Here is a 17742-nt window from a genome sequence, read left to right as displayed (position 1 = left end):
ATTGATTAAAAAATTTTTTTCCTCCGGACTTAGCCAGAAAGATGCGCCTGCTAATGCTGATCAAGAATATATATGGTTTATGGGGTCGGAAATGACTCCTTCAATGCGTAATGAGCTTCGGACTGGAAATAAAATACGCTGCCAGGGTATAAAAATTATAGTTTCGTTGTTTTTCAACGTATGTTTATCTACTCTCAGATATAAGCTTTTTTTATTATTCTAGAACTTTGGTATAAATTTTATAAAAGAAGCGATCGGTAAATGTATAAAATATGTAAAGCTGGGAATGTACAACTGAAACTGTCAAACTGTAAACATAATAAGTATAGGTAAAATTTAATGAAACTCTGTTTTGTGAGTGTTTTCAGCATTTAAATCTATAATATAAACATCAAAACCAATCTGCAAGGGTATACAAACTTCGGCGTGCCGAAGTTAGCTTCCTTTCTTGTTTAGTAGTAAAATTTATTCGGAAATTGCAAGGTCAATTAATTTATTAATCAAGTTATCGATAGTTCTTATCGTCTTAGACCCATCCCTAATACGGAACTGCACTCCGGAAAACAAAACAAACAAATTCCGGCGCGATGGGCGATGTGGAGGAGGTGAATTTCAGGCTGAACCACCACCAGGTGCTGGACGAAATCTCGGACCTACTGCACAGTACCGCTGAGCCAAGCGGAGGCAACGCTCTGCTGCTGAACCAAGAGATGCAGCGCCGCCTGAAGCAAGTCCGGGAGAAGATCCTAGAACTTCTGAAAACTGTAAAGGCACGGTACGCCCGGAACGAGGAGATCCTAGTGCGCCGCCTGAAGTCGCGCTCACATTTTGGTACGGGACCACTCAACACCAGCGGGGCGATCCTGCGTAAGGGTACCTTCCTCTTCAAAGGGAACCTGTACTTCCGGGACATTGACGGGCGTAGCTGTCCGAATAACGATGACTACGAGACGCGCTGTCACACGGAAATGTTTCCCAGCGACTTTGATATGCGCTCCCGGCATGTATGGACATTGAAGGATAAGAAAAATGTGATCATGGGCATAAAACAACAGGTAATTTTCGGTTTCTCCTGAATCCCGCAAATGTCCTAACTAATAGCTTCTTCATCCTGCAGTTGTTGGATCACAGCAACAACACGATGATTGAACAGCCCAGCGGCAGTCGGAAGCGGAAGCCGGTCGAGAGACACGTCACAACGCTGGTCAACCTTTTGACCACAGCCGACAGCAGCTTCAGAATCGATTGGAATCAAATTAGTACCCTGGACGTGGAGTACCGGCATTCCCCCCACAGTTGCGAGGCCATGTGGAGTGTCTACCTGCGGCCGGATCTCAGACGCGACGATTGGACGCCGGAGGAGGATGAGACTCTGATATCAGTGGTCACGGCCAACCGAATGCAGAATTGGGCGCTTATAGCCGATATGTTGGACCGGCGTTCGGATTACCAGTGCTTCGTCCGCTTCCACACTGCCCTGCGCAATCAGGTTGAGCCGAAGGGAACCCTTCGCTGGACCGAGGAGGAAAACGAGCGGCTCAAAATGCAGGTTGAGCGAAACACTTCGAACAACATAATAAACTGGCAGAGTGTGGCCGAGTATTTTCCGGGAAGGTCCAAGTCAACGTTGATAGGGCGTTACTTTTATGTGCTGCATCCCAGCATCAGTCATGGTGGGTTTCCTTCTGCCTTGTTTCCACTTCTTTTTCTGTACATTTCTGATTCTACTTGTAGAAGCCTTCAGCACCAAAGAGGACATGATGCTGTTTGCCGCCGTGGAAGAGTACAATGGTAAGTTCCACTGCTTCCCGCGTACCCTATTCCCGAACCGATCCTTGGCACAATTGCGGACGCGCTACCACAATGTGCTGGCGCAGCGCAACAAGACCGATTCCTGGTCGGTCCAGGACGACACCCGTCTGATGAACTTTGTCACTGAACATGGGCCCTCGCAGTGGGTGAACTGCGCCACATTCCTGGGTAACCACACGCGTACCAGCTGTCGCACCCGCTTTATGGTGATCAAGCGATTCCTGGAACAGAATCCCTCTGCAACGGTCGAGGACCTGCCACGCAGAAGGTCAAGGAAGGTATCGGTGGTCACGGCTGATAACTGGGCGCAACGTTTGGAGGAATGGCAAAAGGATCCCACGTCCTTAGTGGATGCTGATGAAAAGGACAAGTTCTCACGCTTGTATAAGCCAAAAGCTAAAAGGCCCAAACGGGAGAAATCACATTCGGAGAGTGAAGCCAGGATAGCAAAGATCGACTTGGACTTTCGCGACTATTTTAAATACGCTTACAAACTGGCGATATTACATCCGGCTGTGTTTTCACTACCGCGAGATTCACAAAATCTTTCCCATGCGGCGAGGGCTCTGGCTTACAAGCCACCAAACCGTCCTATAACATTACAAAGTATCGCCTTGCCGAAGGAACTGATCAAGAGCTACAACGGCATGATGAGGAACCTTGCGGATGACAAGCTAAATGATTCAAAGGGCCCCCTCCTGCCTCCCAACTACTCCACAATGATGGCTTTCCGTAGTATTTGTATTCTCTCTGGCGAAGCTCGCAAGCAGGATACAGAGTCGGAGTCGCAGACGTTCAACGACTATGATGAATCCTCACCACCTATCCAGCTCTTCCGTCAGCGATTGCGGGCTCTCTTCTACCGAACGACTCTGCTCAGTCGACTGGAGTCAAGCCTATTTACCAATCTGCCCACCGCCTTGACGGCGCATCCACGTCCAGCTGAAAATTACATCGAACTGGGCAGCAGTTTAACCTTGAACGAAGTCGTGCCAGAGTCGAAGAGCTGCCTGAAATCGGAACCGCTCAGCGAGGACGAGATAATGGGCCCCACCGTCAAGCAGGAGGTGGAGCCAGACTACATAGTTCCATAGAAATATAACTGCAAATAAGCTTTATAAGTTTTTATTATTATTTACTGTATATTATCGCGTTGTATAATAATAATTCATTACAATAGCTAACAAATAATTTATAAACTTGTAGGTACTTTCATTGTGTTTCACATATATTTAGCATAATTATACGACGGACAGCATGAGTTCCTCACCAATAAGTGCTCCCGGGTTGGCTTGAGTTTGTTGATGCAAGCAAACGTAATGTTTAGATAATAATATAAACAATTATGCTTTCAATTCTAAATGTTTTGGTATATTGTATTTTGTAATTTTCTCGAAATGCTTCTCGAAAGAGAGGAAATAAAGAAATCAAACATTTATAATCACATTTAGACCCTGCAAAACTGTCCAAAAATTGTCTAAAGATTAAATTCCACTTCCGAACAACGTTCATTGTCAAGGGAATCGATCGATCCATATCCTATTGTATACAGTGGGAACCTTCTTTATTGTTAAGCATTTTTACGTTAGCTTTTGCGGATTGTGGACTACGTGTTGGGGTGCTGATTCCGGCTGCTCTCCGCTTTCTATTTATTGGAAGTTGCTAAAGTCCGTCTTCAACTTGATCGTGGGCTTTTGTGGCTTAGCCAGGAGGTTTCTCTGCGCCTCAGTTGCCTTTTGGGCAATATTAATAGATTGCTGTTGGCTGCGAATGGCCGCTTCCAGTTTCTGTCGAAGCTCCGGTGTCTGGCCCATCAAAGCCTTAAACTCCTGCGGATGTTTGGGGCCGATCTTCAATAGCCACTGCAGAGCCTGGTCGTGCAGTTGCTTCTGGTATTTGGGCAGGGTTCGGAGTCTGCTTGGCTCCGCTAAAAATCCAATGAGCACAGGCACCAGCAGCGTCAGCATTTGTATGTCTGTGAAAGAGAAATATAATCATTAATAGTTGTGTCTTGTTAGAGCTGAGGCCTTGACACGACGCGCTATATATTACAACCACATGCAACATTTAAAGCGTGATTTTCGATTTGCATCTAGATCTCTATTTGATATTCATTATTCTATGGGTTGTTGGTGCATTTGAAAACATCGAGAGTGCAATTAAGGGTACTTTTCTAAAATATAAGACAGATTACACATCAATATTTTCATTTATCCGAGTTTAAGTTAAAATCAGTCTTATATTTTTGAAATGTACTGTTGTCAACATGAAACATATGCATTGTTGGATCGATCTATATAACTATTTACCTTGTAGCAAGTTCATGTTTCCTAACAGTTTATTTTTGTTTGGTATTGTATTAGTGTTTTTGTACATGATTTTTGTGAGTTGATTAAAGGGGAAGACAGAGAAAAGAGCAAATATATATAATAACGTATTGGTTGTTTTGTCTCAAAAGTGAGTGCAGCTCTTAATGTTATTGTAATGCTACTTATATAATATTTTTTCCTGAGATTTAAGATCAATAATGAAATGACATAGAAAAGCCGAATGGCAAATGCAAAGACTATTTATTAAGTATAAAAATGTTGGATTGGATTGGGGAGAATGTTAACTAGAAATGCTAGAAGAGACATCGCGTTCCGCTTTAAGACTAACTAAGTTCTAAAGTCAGGGTACTCCTGTTCAAATTAGGTCATTGGTATATTTAGAGAAAATGCAGATACCTAGAGTCTTGCAGATTAATAAATAACAATTTATAAAGCATTAACATACACCAAATATTACATTCGGAGCGGGAAACTCCCCGAAGTAAAGATAGAATTGCGAGTAACGTATAACTAAGGCCAACAAAAAATCGCAGAACCAGAAACGGAATATACTTTTGTGAAGGTTTTTATGACGCTGAACTTGATTTAAATTCAGCGCATCAAAAACTAAAGTTTAAGAGAAATACTCTTAGCACTCGATGCCCATTTCCCCAACGTTTCTATCAGTTTTAAAGTAACCCCAGGACCCCCAGGAGTACCCCGAACTCAAAAGAATTTCAAGAGCAAGTTGTTGTGCAAAGATTAACAATATAAAACAATCACACTCACGGTGCTGAGGCTCTGCCAGATCAATCAGCTGCTCCACGGTGACAATGCTCTCGATGGTGACCTGCAGCTCCAGCTCGCTGGTAGGCATCTTGCTGGACTCGGCATACAGCGACTCGATGATTCGTGGCGCCAGGGCGTGGATATACGGTGTAGCCGTCTTCAGTTCCGCTTTGGCAAAGATCGATCGGGTGGTTTCGATGCATCGCAGCTTCACGGAGAGGTGCTCCGACTGCAGGCACTGTCTGAAGTGATTGATGCAGGGATATTGCAATGAGGGCGTGGACACCACAGAGGCGGGCGTGTGCAGGATGAAGACAGCGATGGCCAGCAGCATTGTGACTTCATCGACTCTTTTCTCCTCATTATCTCCGGCCGTTTTCGTAAGATCCACAATTGTGGCCAGGGAGCTTTGGAGCAGTTGTTGCCACTCCTCGGATGTTTCCTCCACCTTGGCCCACCTGTGGACACAAACGGAACGCAGACACTGGAGGGCAGCCTTCACTGCACTGGTATTGGCCAAAATGGTGCTATCTATGGCCGACTTATTGGCTATCTCCTTAACGATACTGGTGGTCATATAGAGGACGGTGGGCAGGATGCCTAGGGCACCCTTGGGAGTACACAGATCCAACAATTGTTCAACGCATTGCAGCCCGCTGGCCACTAGCAAGCCGTTATCATCGCCCAGTACGGAGAAGAAAGACGATCCGGTGGCCATTTTGGCATAGGCAAAGTCAAGCTGGAGACCACCAGAGCCGGCCCCCTGCCTCGTGGGATTCATGCTGGGTATTTGGCGGACAAAGAGGCAGAGGCACACCTCCAAGACGGCGTAGACATGGGAGCTGCCGGGCTGCATGGAATCATCTTCCCCCATTCGTTCTGCACCGCTCCCTTCCTCCGAGTTGGCATTGTCATCCCGTTTCCTATCCAAATCCTCTTTGGCGGCTCGAATTGTTTGCTTAAGGATCTCCATGCAGAGCAGTTGCACGAGCAGCTCATCCCTGGTGAGGATCTGTCGGTGCAACACATGGCAGAGTTCAATGGTTAAGGCCCGATCCTTGACCAACTGCCTCCTGGCCCAATCAGAGTCGAAGATGCTGTGCAGCGATCGCAGGCAGCTCACGATATTCCTGGGTCTCTCCGAGCTTCTCATGCTGCACAGGGCCTCCATGCAGATGCCGAAGATCATGTGAAAGCGATCGGCCGAAAGTGAGCCATGCGTTATCTGGTTGTTATTCGATTCCGCCGTCGTTTCCCTTGTGTCCTGGTGGCGGGCGAAACCCTCATCGCGTAGCCACAGAGCAGAGGCATAGAGGATTGGTGGCCAACTGGTCATGTAGTGGGGCTTCGAGGAGTTGATTGTGTCCGTGGTGTAGAAGGCACCGCCATCGTGCGGCAATTGCGATTGGAATTCCGCTGGAAGCAGGAGCAAGGCGTGATCCTTCATGGCACTCAGCCAGTGGGCGGAGAGATTCTGTAGCTCTGGTTGGACCAGGCCAAGGAGACTCTCTCCCCGGCTCTCTGGGGGCAAATCCTGGTCGTTGATCTCTACACCGCTGGTTATAGATTGAATTCCGCCCGACTGTTGAGATTGCAGGCTCAGCAGCGAGGCGGGAGCCTTGCCATTTCCCAACATGGCCACAATATACACCTCTGCCCAGGCCTTCAGGATGCTCAACTTCTCCAGCGTGGCCATGGATTCATTGTACAGCTGCGTGCTATTGGTTTTCGTGGAGAGCTTGCTCAGCGAACTGACGAGCAGCTGGTGGACTCTCCGCAAATCTCCAATATCGCGAGCCACTCCGGAGCCAATCCAAGCGGAGCAAACTTCGCAGGCGGCGGCCGTAACGTGAGACGGTGTATCGGGAGCAAAGGCAGGACGCAGTGCGGCACCGACTTGGGCTTGAAACTGTTCCAGTAGCAAATGACCGGGAAACTCCGGCTCGGGAACGTTGGCAAAGCGATCAATGATCTCCTGCAGCGTGCGCAAACCCTCCAACCGAAGCTGATCCGAGTCGGATGTGGCGGCCATGAAGGACATACGAATGAGCTCCGCCAAGTGCAGGATGAGGTAATCTCCGCGGGAGCGTATCAGTTGCTGCTCCTTGGCCTGCAGAAGGTCAAAGTGCACGGAGCTAGCTGCCTCACAGCTGGAGATGATCCGCCGCACACACTGGGCGGCAAATACACGAGTTGGCCACCTCGGTTGCACAGCGGGATGGGTGGAAGTATTCTCCTCTGCTCGGTATTCGGTCACATCGTCGGCATACTCCTCCTCTTCGTCCTCCTCCTCCTGCTCTGCTCCGCCAGCATCCTTGCCCTTGTTCGGATCTCCGCCAGCGGGATCATCATTGAGTCCACCCTCCACGGCCACGGTCAGCACATTCTTGCAAAGACTCAACCACGAGCTGAGATTGTCGGCAGCCAGCATCTGCAGCATGGAAGTGAGTGTGTCGTGAATATTCCTTAGCATCTCCACATCTGTTTCGGTGTCCAGCAACGAGAAGAGCAATCCCGGCAGTCCGTACTCCGTGATTACCAAGTCCGGAAGCTGCTCGGCGTTGATGGTCAGAGCCAAATCGCACACTTCCTTGGCCTCGCGATGGGCCAATTGGCGCAGACACGACACCGAGGCCTTGCGCAGGATGAAATAGTTGCTGGACAGCATGCCAACCAGCGTGGGCACCAACTCCTCCAGCTGCAGGGATTTGCAGGCGAACAGATGCAGCTGCTGCAGGCAACCAATGGCCTCTGCTTGCACCAGAGAATCCGAGTGAGCTTGGAGGAGAGCTGCCGAGCAAAGGAAGGATCCCTTCAGGCTGGCCACTCCGCCACCGGATCCCTGCAGCTCTGGTCCCACTGTGGTGATCAAAGCATTCACCACTCGACCCACACACTGATGAACATCCACGTGAGCATGGGGAACAGTGAGCAACAGCTTCAGGCATAGGGTCAGGGTGGCCTCCACATAGCCGCGGAACATGGGGCCTCCGGAATCGGCAATCTGCGCCAATGCATAAAGGGACCAAGCCTGGACCACCGGCGATGCACTGTCCTGACCCAAGGCAAGGAGGATGGACACACTTGTGCTCAGATGCTGGGACGAGCCCATGCCGCCCACATAGCGATGAAGGCAGCCCAGGGCATGCGAATGTCCGGTCCTCGTGACCACATCCCTCGCCGACTTCAGCTTATCAAAGCTATTTTGGGCCAACTCGGCAGTGAAGTGGGAATCTCCCACCACCTGGGCCAATCTGCCCAGAGCTTCGCCAGCTGCACAACGAATGGTGGAGTTGGGACTGGTCAGCGAGGCCACCACCAATGCGGTGGCACTCTTCCGCACATCCTCCTGACCCAAGCTCGTCTTGCTATCCGTCAGATTCTTCAGAGCGCACAGCAGAGCCGTGAATATGTTCATTTGGATGGCCTCTTGCCTGGTGCTCTTCGCCTGCCTGATGCACTCGGCGAAGTGCTCCAGCATTTGCAGCCTGTGCTTGTTGGCCACCTTGGGGAAGATGGTGCCGTAGAGAGTGACAGCCATATCGATCACAGCCACGCCAAGCGGCAAGGGTCCCGGACACTGTTGCACTTTGCTGATCAACTGAATGCTGTTTGTCGTTCCACTGCCAGTGCTTCCTCCGCCGGAAGATGCGGTTGCGGATGAGGCAGTACCACCTGCGGTGGATCCACTGCCCTGGGCGGACCAACTGGGACGGTATAGGCAGCAGGGATCATGCTCCAGTGCCCCAGATCCAGCGGCGCTATTTGGTTGCAGCTAAACAAAAGATAAACGAGTTAAGCGTTAATTTGTGATTATTGTCTTTTGTTAAAAAACAAAGAAAATAATAATAAAAACTACAGAAAATAATTATGGAATAATCTTAAATAAGCTGCCCAAACAGCAAAGAAAACGAAACAATAAAAGCAAATTACTTTTTTAACTAAAGGCTTTATTCCGAATCCTTTTGCGGACATTTAGCGAGTCTTTTGGTCAACTGGGCTAACCTAAACTTATTATAATTGTTCCAAAATAAAACAAAAAAAAAAAAAAAACACCTAATACTCATGCACATAAAAAACCATAAATCCAAGCTTACTCATGAAAAAATAGTCATGCAAATGTTTATATATTAAATTGAAGTAAGAGGAAAAAGCTCGTTTAGCCACTGCACTCCACTTACATGCTCGCCATCGACTTTGCGATTGGGCTCCATCTTAGGATCAATACATAATTATATCGAGAGAGAGAGAGAAAAAGAGAGAGATTGGGTAGAGAAAGAACAGTGAGAAAGGGTATTCCACAGCGAGTGTCACATAGACGTAGAAATATTTAGCCTACACCCAGGGATTAAGAGATCACACAAACACACACTTATACAAATAAGCAGACCCACATTTCCAGTCAAATATAACCTTACCTGGTCTTCGATGGTGCGATGATTCGTTTCCTGCAGCCATGTCCCCAGGATAATAGAATCATCGCCATGACATAGAGTCCGTAGCAGCGAGTTTGTGGTATTGGCCGCATTATCTGAAAGCGTAAACTCCGAGACCAGCATGCGAAGGAGATGCGTGTAGGAGGCCTCCAGTGCATTCGCCGGCAACAGGGTGAGAGTCTCGAAGAGCCGCAAGCGAACCATAGCTGCCGGAGCCTTTAGCTGGGTGCCATAGCTCTTGAGGACAGAGGCCAAGCTGCAGTAAATAAAATAAAAATAAATAAAACATTTACAAATTTACAATCTGGTAAACTCACTTGACCAGCATCGCCAGAGCACTCTCAATCGGGGTGAGCAGCCTTCGGGTTATATCCTCGCTAACCAAGTCCGGGCAATTCAGCAAGAAGCTGTGCATCACGGACAGAGCACCGGCCCGTCCCTCCAGCGTCACCTGCCAGGTGAAAGCATCGCCGCGTGCCTTTTCCGACTCCAATTCCTTATTGGAACGCGGGAATGAGTTTCGCCATAGGAGCAACATCCGAGGCAGCAGACCCTTGACCACCGGCGATCCCAGAGTCATAATTGAACCAATCAACAGCCATCCGGCCTGAGTGCGATGCAGCGACATGCGACTATTCTGGGAAGCTGAACGGAGCAACTCCTCCGCACAGTTGAACACGACCTTGCCCTTGGTGTGGGGAATGCCCAGGGGTGAGTATCGAACGCTGCCCAAAATGGCCGCCAAAGCGCAGCTATAGCCGGCGATTGCCTCTGGCGATGATCGCATTTGCTCGATGGCCTCCACGAAGCGATCAATGAGGGGAGTAATCTGCCCTGGAACCGCAACACAGGCACATCGCAAGCACCAGGCGGCCGCCAGGCGTGCTGCGGCACAGGGATGCACCAGAACAGCACAAGTGGCGTCGATTGCTTGCAAGGATTGATCACCCAACAGGTTCTGTGCCGTGGTACCCAGGCCAATCAGTAGAGAGCTCAATTCTTGCAGAGCACACACCAGCAGGTGCTGGCTGAAGAGTGTCTCCTGGTTGGAGTCCTTGGCATTCTCCGGATTAAAGTCAATGGAGTTCATTTGCTTCGCCACCAAATGGACGAGCTCCTTGCAGGCGGCACTCTGTGCCTTCTCGCCCAGCATCTTGCCAATGGTGGAGCGAAGTATAAAGTTGATGCACTTGCGGGAGTACACCGCATCCACGTGAGAGCAGGCTGCCTTTGGATTGGCCACCAGATCCAGAACATGAGCCAAAAAAGTGCTCAACTGTCGCTCAAGCCACACGCTGCCCATGAACTGAACAAAGACGACATAGGCATGTGTTACGCCCACTCTCACTTCTCTGTTGACCCCGGAACTTCCTTTGATTATCTCCCCTGTGCCTTTGAGAAAGGAAGCTCCTCCGCGCAGGAAACCCGACATCAAGATGCCCAGCGCCTCATCCAGGGAGACCAAACGTTGAGTGGCTCCCTTGGCCGCCTGCATGGCAATTGCCTGAGCCTGCTTCTTATTTCCCGTTGCTGCTTCAGCCAGTTGCTGAGTGTAGGCCAAAAGTGTGCCCAGAAGCTGGGCCACCGCACACCGAACCTCGTAGTTACTTCCGTCGAAGGCACGGAAACAAAGGGTTCCCAGGCTTTCCAGCTCGGTTTGGTAGAGAAACGATGCGCTGTAGATCATTTTGAGGATGCAGCGGGCGGCGGCCACACGAACAGCCATCACTCGATCCAGCAGACAGTGTTTGGCCGCCTTGTAGATGTCCTTGTGGACGTTGGCAATGGCTGTGCCCATGCCGGCGCTCACCTTCTCCAAGGTGTGCATAATCTCGATTCTCGCCTGGGACTCGGCATTTCGAAGAGTGCGGATGAGGATCTGCACTGTGTCCTCATAGGTTCGGCCCATCATCCGGCCCAGCTTCTCGTACATCGATCCAAGCACGCAAATAGCAGCACTGCCAGATGAAATAAAGAATAAAATGCTGGAATATTATTGCTAAGTTAAGTTAACTCACAGCTTGGTGGGCAAGTAGCTGGGCGAGTCATCCTTATTCTTAAGAATATCATTGCAAGCGTTGACAGTGTCGAAGAGCATGAAGGTGTCGCCGACGGAGAACAGAGTGGCCAAAGCACTGGCAATGAGCTTGCGCATGGGCGGACCCGGGGCACCCTGGATCCGCTCTGACAGCTGCTGCACCAGCTTCTTCTGGCTGGCCTTAATCTCATGCTTGGCCACAGTGGGCAGGGCCTTCTCAAGGTAACGCAACCACTCCAGCTCAAATACCGGTCGCTTGTGCTCCGGCAGCTGCTTGAGGGCCTCCTCATTGAGGGTCAAAGTGTGGGCGAGTTCCATTTCGGATGACGCCTCCTCCTCTTTATCTGGGTGGGAACCGGCGGATGAGGTGGCAGCGGGATCGCTGTGTATAAACGATCTGCAAAGAGAGTGCCAGAGAGAAAAAGAAAGAGGGAAATAAATAACAAAATAAATTGCGGAATGTTTCATTAATTAAAATCAACATATGGCTGACGACGATGTGTCGGTTTGTGGGGTTGCTTTGCGAAGAGGCTTTGACCTTGTCATTTGATACTACAGATTCCCAGACTCTTAAAATTACAGCTGCATTATCGATTAAAGCCATATTCGTTTGAAAATATTTCTATAATTTGAATATAGAAAATTCTATGCTTGGGAATTGGGTCATCACAAAAACTGTGAGGCCTTCCTATAAACTGGATAAAACTATGTATGATAAAATCCAACTGTTTTGTAACTAATTGCTTTATTTTGCAATAGAAACAAAGCACAAACGCTTTGAGTTTAATAAGGCAGAGGGAACAGGGAAAATAAGAGGAATGAATTGTGTGAAAAAGCATGCATCATTCGCTTTTTATATATTTCAAAGATGACTGTGACGATGGTAATGCTGATGATTGGCACAGGTCGAAAAACATATTTAAATACATCGATGCACTTGGAACCCATCATCGCTTGGCTCGCTTCAAGAGGAAGCTGCACCATTAACCATTCCACCCACTACCCACCCCATTTTCTTTTGTTTTCCACACACACACTCTGGGATTTGATAAGTGAGAGAAAAGCGGCTGTTGCCTTGGGCTCGATAGCAACACCCATTGACACAGATGGCGGACGAGGAGCCAAATTATTAATCCGAAACAAAGACTGTTCCTCGTGAGAGGAGAACAAGGGGAAGGAGAAGTGGAAGAGGCCCTTGTGTAGGAAACACGAAATGATGGCCCCCGGCTATGGGTAATGGGGTGGCGCAGCGGAAAACAAAGGCGTCCAGGAGTAAGGACGATTGGGGAGATGGGGGAAAGTGGTGAACCATGGGGCATGGCATTGGCATGCATGCTAACACGATTGCTGCCACGGTTAATACTCTTAAACTCTAAAGTCTCCATATATCATAAATATCCAAAATAATTTAGTAAATTCTTTTCGATAGTATAAAATTTTCTGATATTTTATCTAAACTAATAAGGTCAATAAATTGATAAGTAATTTGAAATAAACAGGAAATAATTATAGGGCATTTAAACTTCTTGTGGGTTTGAAATTCGAGCCAGATGATTTCATACTTTTTCAGAATTGCATGTATATGAATGTATATGTGCAATTTCCTATGACTAACTGCCAAGCTCTTTAAGGGTATCCCCGTCCTAGGGGTTTTGGGCCTTAAAGGGTTTCCAAATCGTTGCAGCTCCTTCTCTCGACTGCTTTGTTGTCTTTTGGCTTTGTATGCGGTTTTATGCCTCAAGTGACGCGTGTTGCACATGCACAAACCCTCTTACATAGTTACAGAAGTACAGCTGTGGCCAAAATAATAGATGTTTGTATTTAGTTATGACCGTTATGGGGGTAAACAACCTGTAACTAATAGAACCTACCGGGGACAAAAGCTAAGTATGCTTAAAATCTATAATCTATATCTATATCCCAAGACAAGTCGATTTTCACATGTTCCATTCTCAGTTCTTAGGTAAATTATGATTTTGATTTTTTGAATATTACCTGTTTAGGCTTAAATCAAAATATAATTGCTATATTCTTTACCTAGAAAATATCTCAACAAATTTGAAAGAATTCATGTATTTAAAACAATGTAAATTGAAATATAATCGCTGGATTGTTTTGAATTTAATAGAACTATGAGGACTATGTTTTATACCAAGTACTATTGTAAACTTCCTTTCCATGCTAGGACTATTATTTTACCCGTAGCTGTCAATACTCGAAGAAGGCCAAGAAATCTGTGGGCGTGAGGAGGACACCAAACCACTGACGTCTGCAGGCGTTCGAGTTACGTTACATAAGACGCTAACCCCGGCTGCTGCAGCGCTTCTTTCCTGCTTCCTCACCGCCTTCACTTAAAAAAGTAAAACAAGTAAAACCTGTGAGGTGCAAGAAACAAGAATCACGAAGAAGGCCAAGAATTAAGAACCAGCCACAAATTCAACTTGATTCCCGGCTAGACGGAGTACCGTGACGCGTACAGGGTGACCCGGTCGCCGGCGGGTGGTGTTACTTCGACACTGGAGGGTTGACTTTTCCCTTTTTCACCCTGCCACCCACCCCACTGCATTGTTTTTGTGTGTGTTTGCTTTGTGCATTTTACCTGCGCGCTTCGTAGATAACTTTGCGCAGAAACTGCGGTGTGCGTGCAAAGTTTAAGTTTTCCATTGTTATGATGGCTTTCTTTCCTTCACATTTCCAGAAAACTTTCTTTCGCCAATCTGCAGCAGCCTGCAACTTTCACACAAATCGATAACTTTTCCACCGACTACGACACACAGTACTTCACTGCCTCAACAAGAGTGTCTCCTTGAATTTTTTATTTCACTTCCAACTGTAGAAATAATTTTGCAATAACTATCACTGATTGTTTCGGAAATTTGCAAAAAACGTAAATTTAAATTGAATGGATTGCACGGGCGGAACTTGCTACGCGCACCAAATACAAAAACAAAATGAAATCAAAGAGCGTTCAGCGCTAGCAGAAAACCAGCCACCAATTGTGGCAGAGAGCATGCGCACTGTGGGACGAAAGAGTCAAACCAGGGCCTTAATTCAGTGGAGCCGGCAACAAACAAAAACGTTACTAACTATTGTTAAAAGTTTGTAATAAAAAAATTATTAATTATGTTGCATTATATGGTGAAAAAGTAATTTTTTTTATTAATATTTTTCTGTATAAATCAATAATATGATGTAAATCTTTTATTTTTGTAAATAATTACAGTCAAGAAGCTTTTAAACAACCGCAAAAACTATATTAATTTAACTTTATAATATAATTAAGTTAAGATGGAATAAATGTTCTCGAGAAATTTGCTCTAGGTATCCCACAGTGCAGCTAAAGAGAAAACTGAAACATAAGAGCAACAGCGAGGGTAAAAGAGAGCCGCCTATGTGTAGAAGAGAGGGTGAGAGATTGAGTCGCGACGTCATCATCACAGCTGATGAATGTGCAACAACAAAAGCAGCCATCAGCAGCCGGTTGACCCGTTATCGATAACACATTAACACCCACTAAACTATGCCAATGTGTCAGTTAAGCCACTTGGTCACAAAATGGTGGCAAGGGGGCTTCCGCTCTGGAAACAAAAATAGTTTTAAATGGATCCGGGGACTAAATTTGAATTGATCATAACTAAGCCAAAAAAGTATGAATCTCTTATCACACTAAATGCTTATTTTTGTGCAGAGCTGTCAACGGAATTATCTTGATTTCAAAATCGACTGAAAAGTGCCCGAGAGTACGATTTTAAGTTAAAAAATGCATTTTGCCTAAACAAATTAAAAAGTTGTTATATTTTTATTAAATGAAAGTATTCAATCCAATCACACAGAGATGAGGTCAACTGGTGGGTTCCTCGAGTTTATTTTGGGCTTATCTCTAGGCACTTAAGGTAGAAATTGCATGCTGGGTATAAAGGCCAAAGCCTTGGCTGTTGCGCTATTGGGATTGCCCAGATCTTTGACGATTCCCTGGACGCGAGCCACCACATCACTTCGCTGGACATCACCACGATCCAGCATTCTTTGGAAGAGTGTGTGCAATTGTCTGGCCGAGGACGCCTGCGACAGTTCATGCAGCTGGTCCAGTAGATCCTCGGAGTAACCCTCATACTTGCTGAGATTCGCCGCTTTGGCGTCTCGCTTCAGCAGATCATAGACCAGCAGAAAGTCAACGTAAGGCTTGGTGGGCGGCACCCTCTTCTTGCCCGCTATAGAAGCAGTGCTCCAGCGATCCATGGCGGACTCAAAATCAAAGGCAGCCCTTCCGTAGTTATCGTCGTAGAGCCGCAGAAAGTTATCCAGCGATTCCACATCGTTAGTGAAGTCATCGTGTTCGCTTTGAATGTCGCGGATTAGTGACAAGGGCAGCTTATCAAAGTCCACATCATCTCCGATTTCCTCAAAGAGAGCATGGCCCTCCAGCACTCTTTCCGTTTCCGGTTTACGAGCGGGAGAGAAAATTGCCGGCCGGTGTGGCCGTGTAGGTGGTGATGTGGGTCTCTGGGTGGTTGAGGTTTTTTGTTGTGTCTGCCACCAACTGGGCGGCTGCCACCATCCTGATCCCGAACCACCTCCGCCAGCTCCCGCACTAGGTCTCCGAGTCGTAGTCCGTACTTTAGTAGGTGCCGCTGTAGACCTCTGTGGAGTCCCTGTCGTGGACTCCATCACTCCATCATCAGCACTGAAGGGGGGCTCCACAGTGGTGCTCGATAAAGGTTCGTACTGTAGCAGATCGATGTAGTAGGCCAGGGCCTGCATGGAGGCGGGCAGATAGCTGGTCAGTAGATTGGCAGGCGCCACTGGAGCGGCCAGGTGACCCACTAGCATAGCCACTAGCAGTGGACCAAGGCTTAACCCACTGCGCATTTCGCGTTTATTTTTTGTCTTACTTTCTTCCGGCGGGAACGGTTTGCTCTGGCTAACTGGAGCCACTCAACTGAAGCTCTGACTCTTCCCAGCAGCCAGCGAGCATCTGTAGTTGGTGTCTCTGCATTGGTGTCTTTGTCTTTGTCCCCGTATCGGTATCTGGTTTCCAAAATGGATGGCGTTCGGTTGTAGTTTATACTCTAGCAGGGAGTCTTGCGAAAATTTTGTCAAGTTTCCCAACAGAGTGTCGAAAATTAGCGAATCGAATATGTGTACTAACTTCTTAAAGCATAGGACATACGAATAGTTTTTCATAACTTAAAGGAATATGCTTTTGGATGTCACATTTTCCACATTCCCCATATCAGGTTAATTTAAGATTTTTAAGAGTTAAGAGCTAGTCGGTGTTCACCTGCTACTTTCTTTTTTGGGGTTTTTGGCAAACTCGTTGAGTGGAGAGGCCAGCGACCGCGAGATCGGCGGCTTGTTGCGTAAATTTTGTAACCTGCGATCAACAGGGGGAATCTTGTTCTTGGAAAGAGTGAAAGATGTTCCGTTGCCAAAAAGAATAACCTGTTTTGCCCCCAAATGGCGACTCATAAATATGCAAAATGTACACAAACACAGCCGAGCCGCCGCCGCTTATAAACCTGAATTCGCTTCATTTATTTATCAAAAATTAAAAAAAAAAATAACGTAAGCTTGCGTTAAAAGAAATGCAAGATTCAAATCGGTTTGAAATGCACTTGCCTTGAGTTTGACAGCCACTGATGCAACTTTCAGATCGGCAAGGAGCGAGACAGAGACAGAGAACGCTCCGGCGAAAACAGCTGAAGAGACAGCACGGAGAGAGGGAGAGCGAGAGAGCAAAACTTTAACCTGTTGTTATTCTTTTTGCAGCCTAGGAAAGATTTCGCTTTTTTAGAGATTCGGGGCAAGGTAAACGGGTCAGTATAACGGGTTTCCAGCGCGAATTGTGTCACTAGTTTTTTAGAGCACACACGCCCACACAAACATGGCAAAGCACAGACTTTTGGCACAACAGGCAGGCCTTTGCATTTCCGTTTACGAGTGCTAATTAGCACTTAGGCTATCTATTTGTTGACGTTGACGCGTCAGAACTGTCACACACTCATGCACAGGCTATTAATTCCCCAATTCGCCCCACACCCACACCTAGAGGGGCCCCATGCAAATGTTGCTTTGTTGTCGGTTTACGGGGACTTTCGAGATGCACTCACCGATTCACTTGATGCACTGACACGTGTTTACTTGGAATATCACTTTTCACATGTTTATTGCTTTTAGTTTAAATGAATTATTGCATTTTCCACGAATTTTCACTGCTCGGTAGGTGCCACTCTACTGAAATGAAAATACCAAAGGAAACGAAGGAGGTGTGGCATTTAAGAATTTCCAGCAAACGGCCACACCAAATCAGAGAGACGATGGCACTGCCATACCTTTCAAGGAAATGCCGGTTTTACCG

General features: G+C 47.2%; 3 protein-coding genes across 5 annotated transcripts; 1 reads left to right on the top strand and 2 right to left on the bottom strand.

Moving 5' to 3' along the window:
- Positions 1–536: 536 nt before the first annotated feature.
- Positions 537–2953, top strand: Pbp95 (proximal sequence element A Pbp95). The gene is made up of 3 exons (XM_017171137.3): positions 537–1055; positions 1118–1673; positions 1735–2953. The coding sequence occupies exons 1-3, from the start codon at positions 588–590 to the stop codon at positions 2904–2906; spliced, it is 2196 nt and encodes a 731-aa protein (XP_017026626.1). The 5' UTR covers positions 537–587; the 3' UTR covers positions 2907–2953.
- On the bottom strand, positions 2922–17644 carry LOC108077696 (HEAT repeat-containing protein 5B). 3 transcript variants are annotated; one of them, XM_070286706.1, is made up of 6 exons: positions 17495–17644; positions 11365–11781; positions 9664–11304; positions 9329–9602; positions 4911–8685; positions 2922–3787 (listed from the first exon to the last, which is right to left on the bottom strand). In XM_070286706.1, the coding sequence occupies exons 2-6, from the start codon at positions 11700–11702 to the stop codon at positions 3462–3464; spliced, it is 6354 nt and encodes a 2117-aa protein (XP_070142807.1). In that variant the 5' UTR covers positions 11703–11781; positions 17495–17644; the 3' UTR covers positions 2922–3461. The 3 variants fall into 3 exon arrangements, with proteins under 3 accessions (XP_070142807.1, XP_070142808.1, XP_017026623.1); XM_070286707.1 differs by lacking the exon at positions 17495–17644 and adding an exon at positions 17004–17331; XM_017171134.3 differs by lacking the exon at positions 17495–17644 and adding an exon at positions 13984–14097.
- Positions 15203–16953, bottom strand: ImpE3 (Ecdysone-inducible gene E3). Its single transcript, XM_017171138.2, has one exon. It carries the CDS (start codon positions 16251–16253, stop codon positions 15273–15275), a length of 981 nt encoding a protein of 326 aa, XP_017026627.1. The 5' UTR covers positions 16254–16953; the 3' UTR covers positions 15203–15272.
- Positions 17645–17742: the final 98 nt, after the last annotated feature.

This window comes from Drosophila kikkawai, chromosome 3R (genome assembly GCF_030179895.1).
Source record: "Drosophila kikkawai strain 14028-0561.14 chromosome 3R, DkikHiC1v2, whole genome shotgun sequence".
Taxonomy (NCBI): domain Eukaryota; kingdom Metazoa; phylum Arthropoda; class Insecta; order Diptera; family Drosophilidae; genus Drosophila; species Drosophila kikkawai.
Note: the sequence above shows the minus strand (reverse complement) of the source record. Positions and strands in the feature narration are given on the sequence as shown.

Bases quoted from the DNA above. Each gene is read 5' to 3' on its own strand.
- Pbp95 (XM_017171137.3), top strand. From the start codon at position 588: ATGGGCGATGTGGAGGAGGTGAATTTCAGGCTGAACCACCACCAGGTG. The intron at 1,056-1,117 runs GTAATTTTCGGT...TTCATCCTGCAG, and splicing joins TCATGGGCATAAAACAACAG to TTGTTGGATCACAGCAACAA. The intron at 1,674-1,734 runs GTGGGTTTCCTT...TTCTACTTGTAG, and splicing joins GCATCCCAGCATCAGTCATG to AAGCCTTCAGCACCAAAGAG.
- LOC108077696 (XM_017171134.3), bottom strand. From the start codon at position 14,048: ATGGAAAACTTAAACTTTGCACGCACACCGCAGTTTCTGCGCAAAGTT. The intron at 11,782-13,983 runs GTAAAATGCACA...CTCTCTTTGCAG, and splicing joins GTTATCTACGAAGCGCGCAG to ATCGTTTATACACAGCGATC. The intron at 3,788-4,910 runs GTGAGTGTGATT...TCTCTTTCACAG, and splicing joins TCTGGCAGAGCCTCAGCACC to ACATACAAATGCTGACGCTG.
- ImpE3 (XM_017171138.2), bottom strand. From the start codon at position 16,253: ATGCGCAGTGGGTTAAGCCTTGGTCCACTGCTAGTGGCTATGCTAGTG.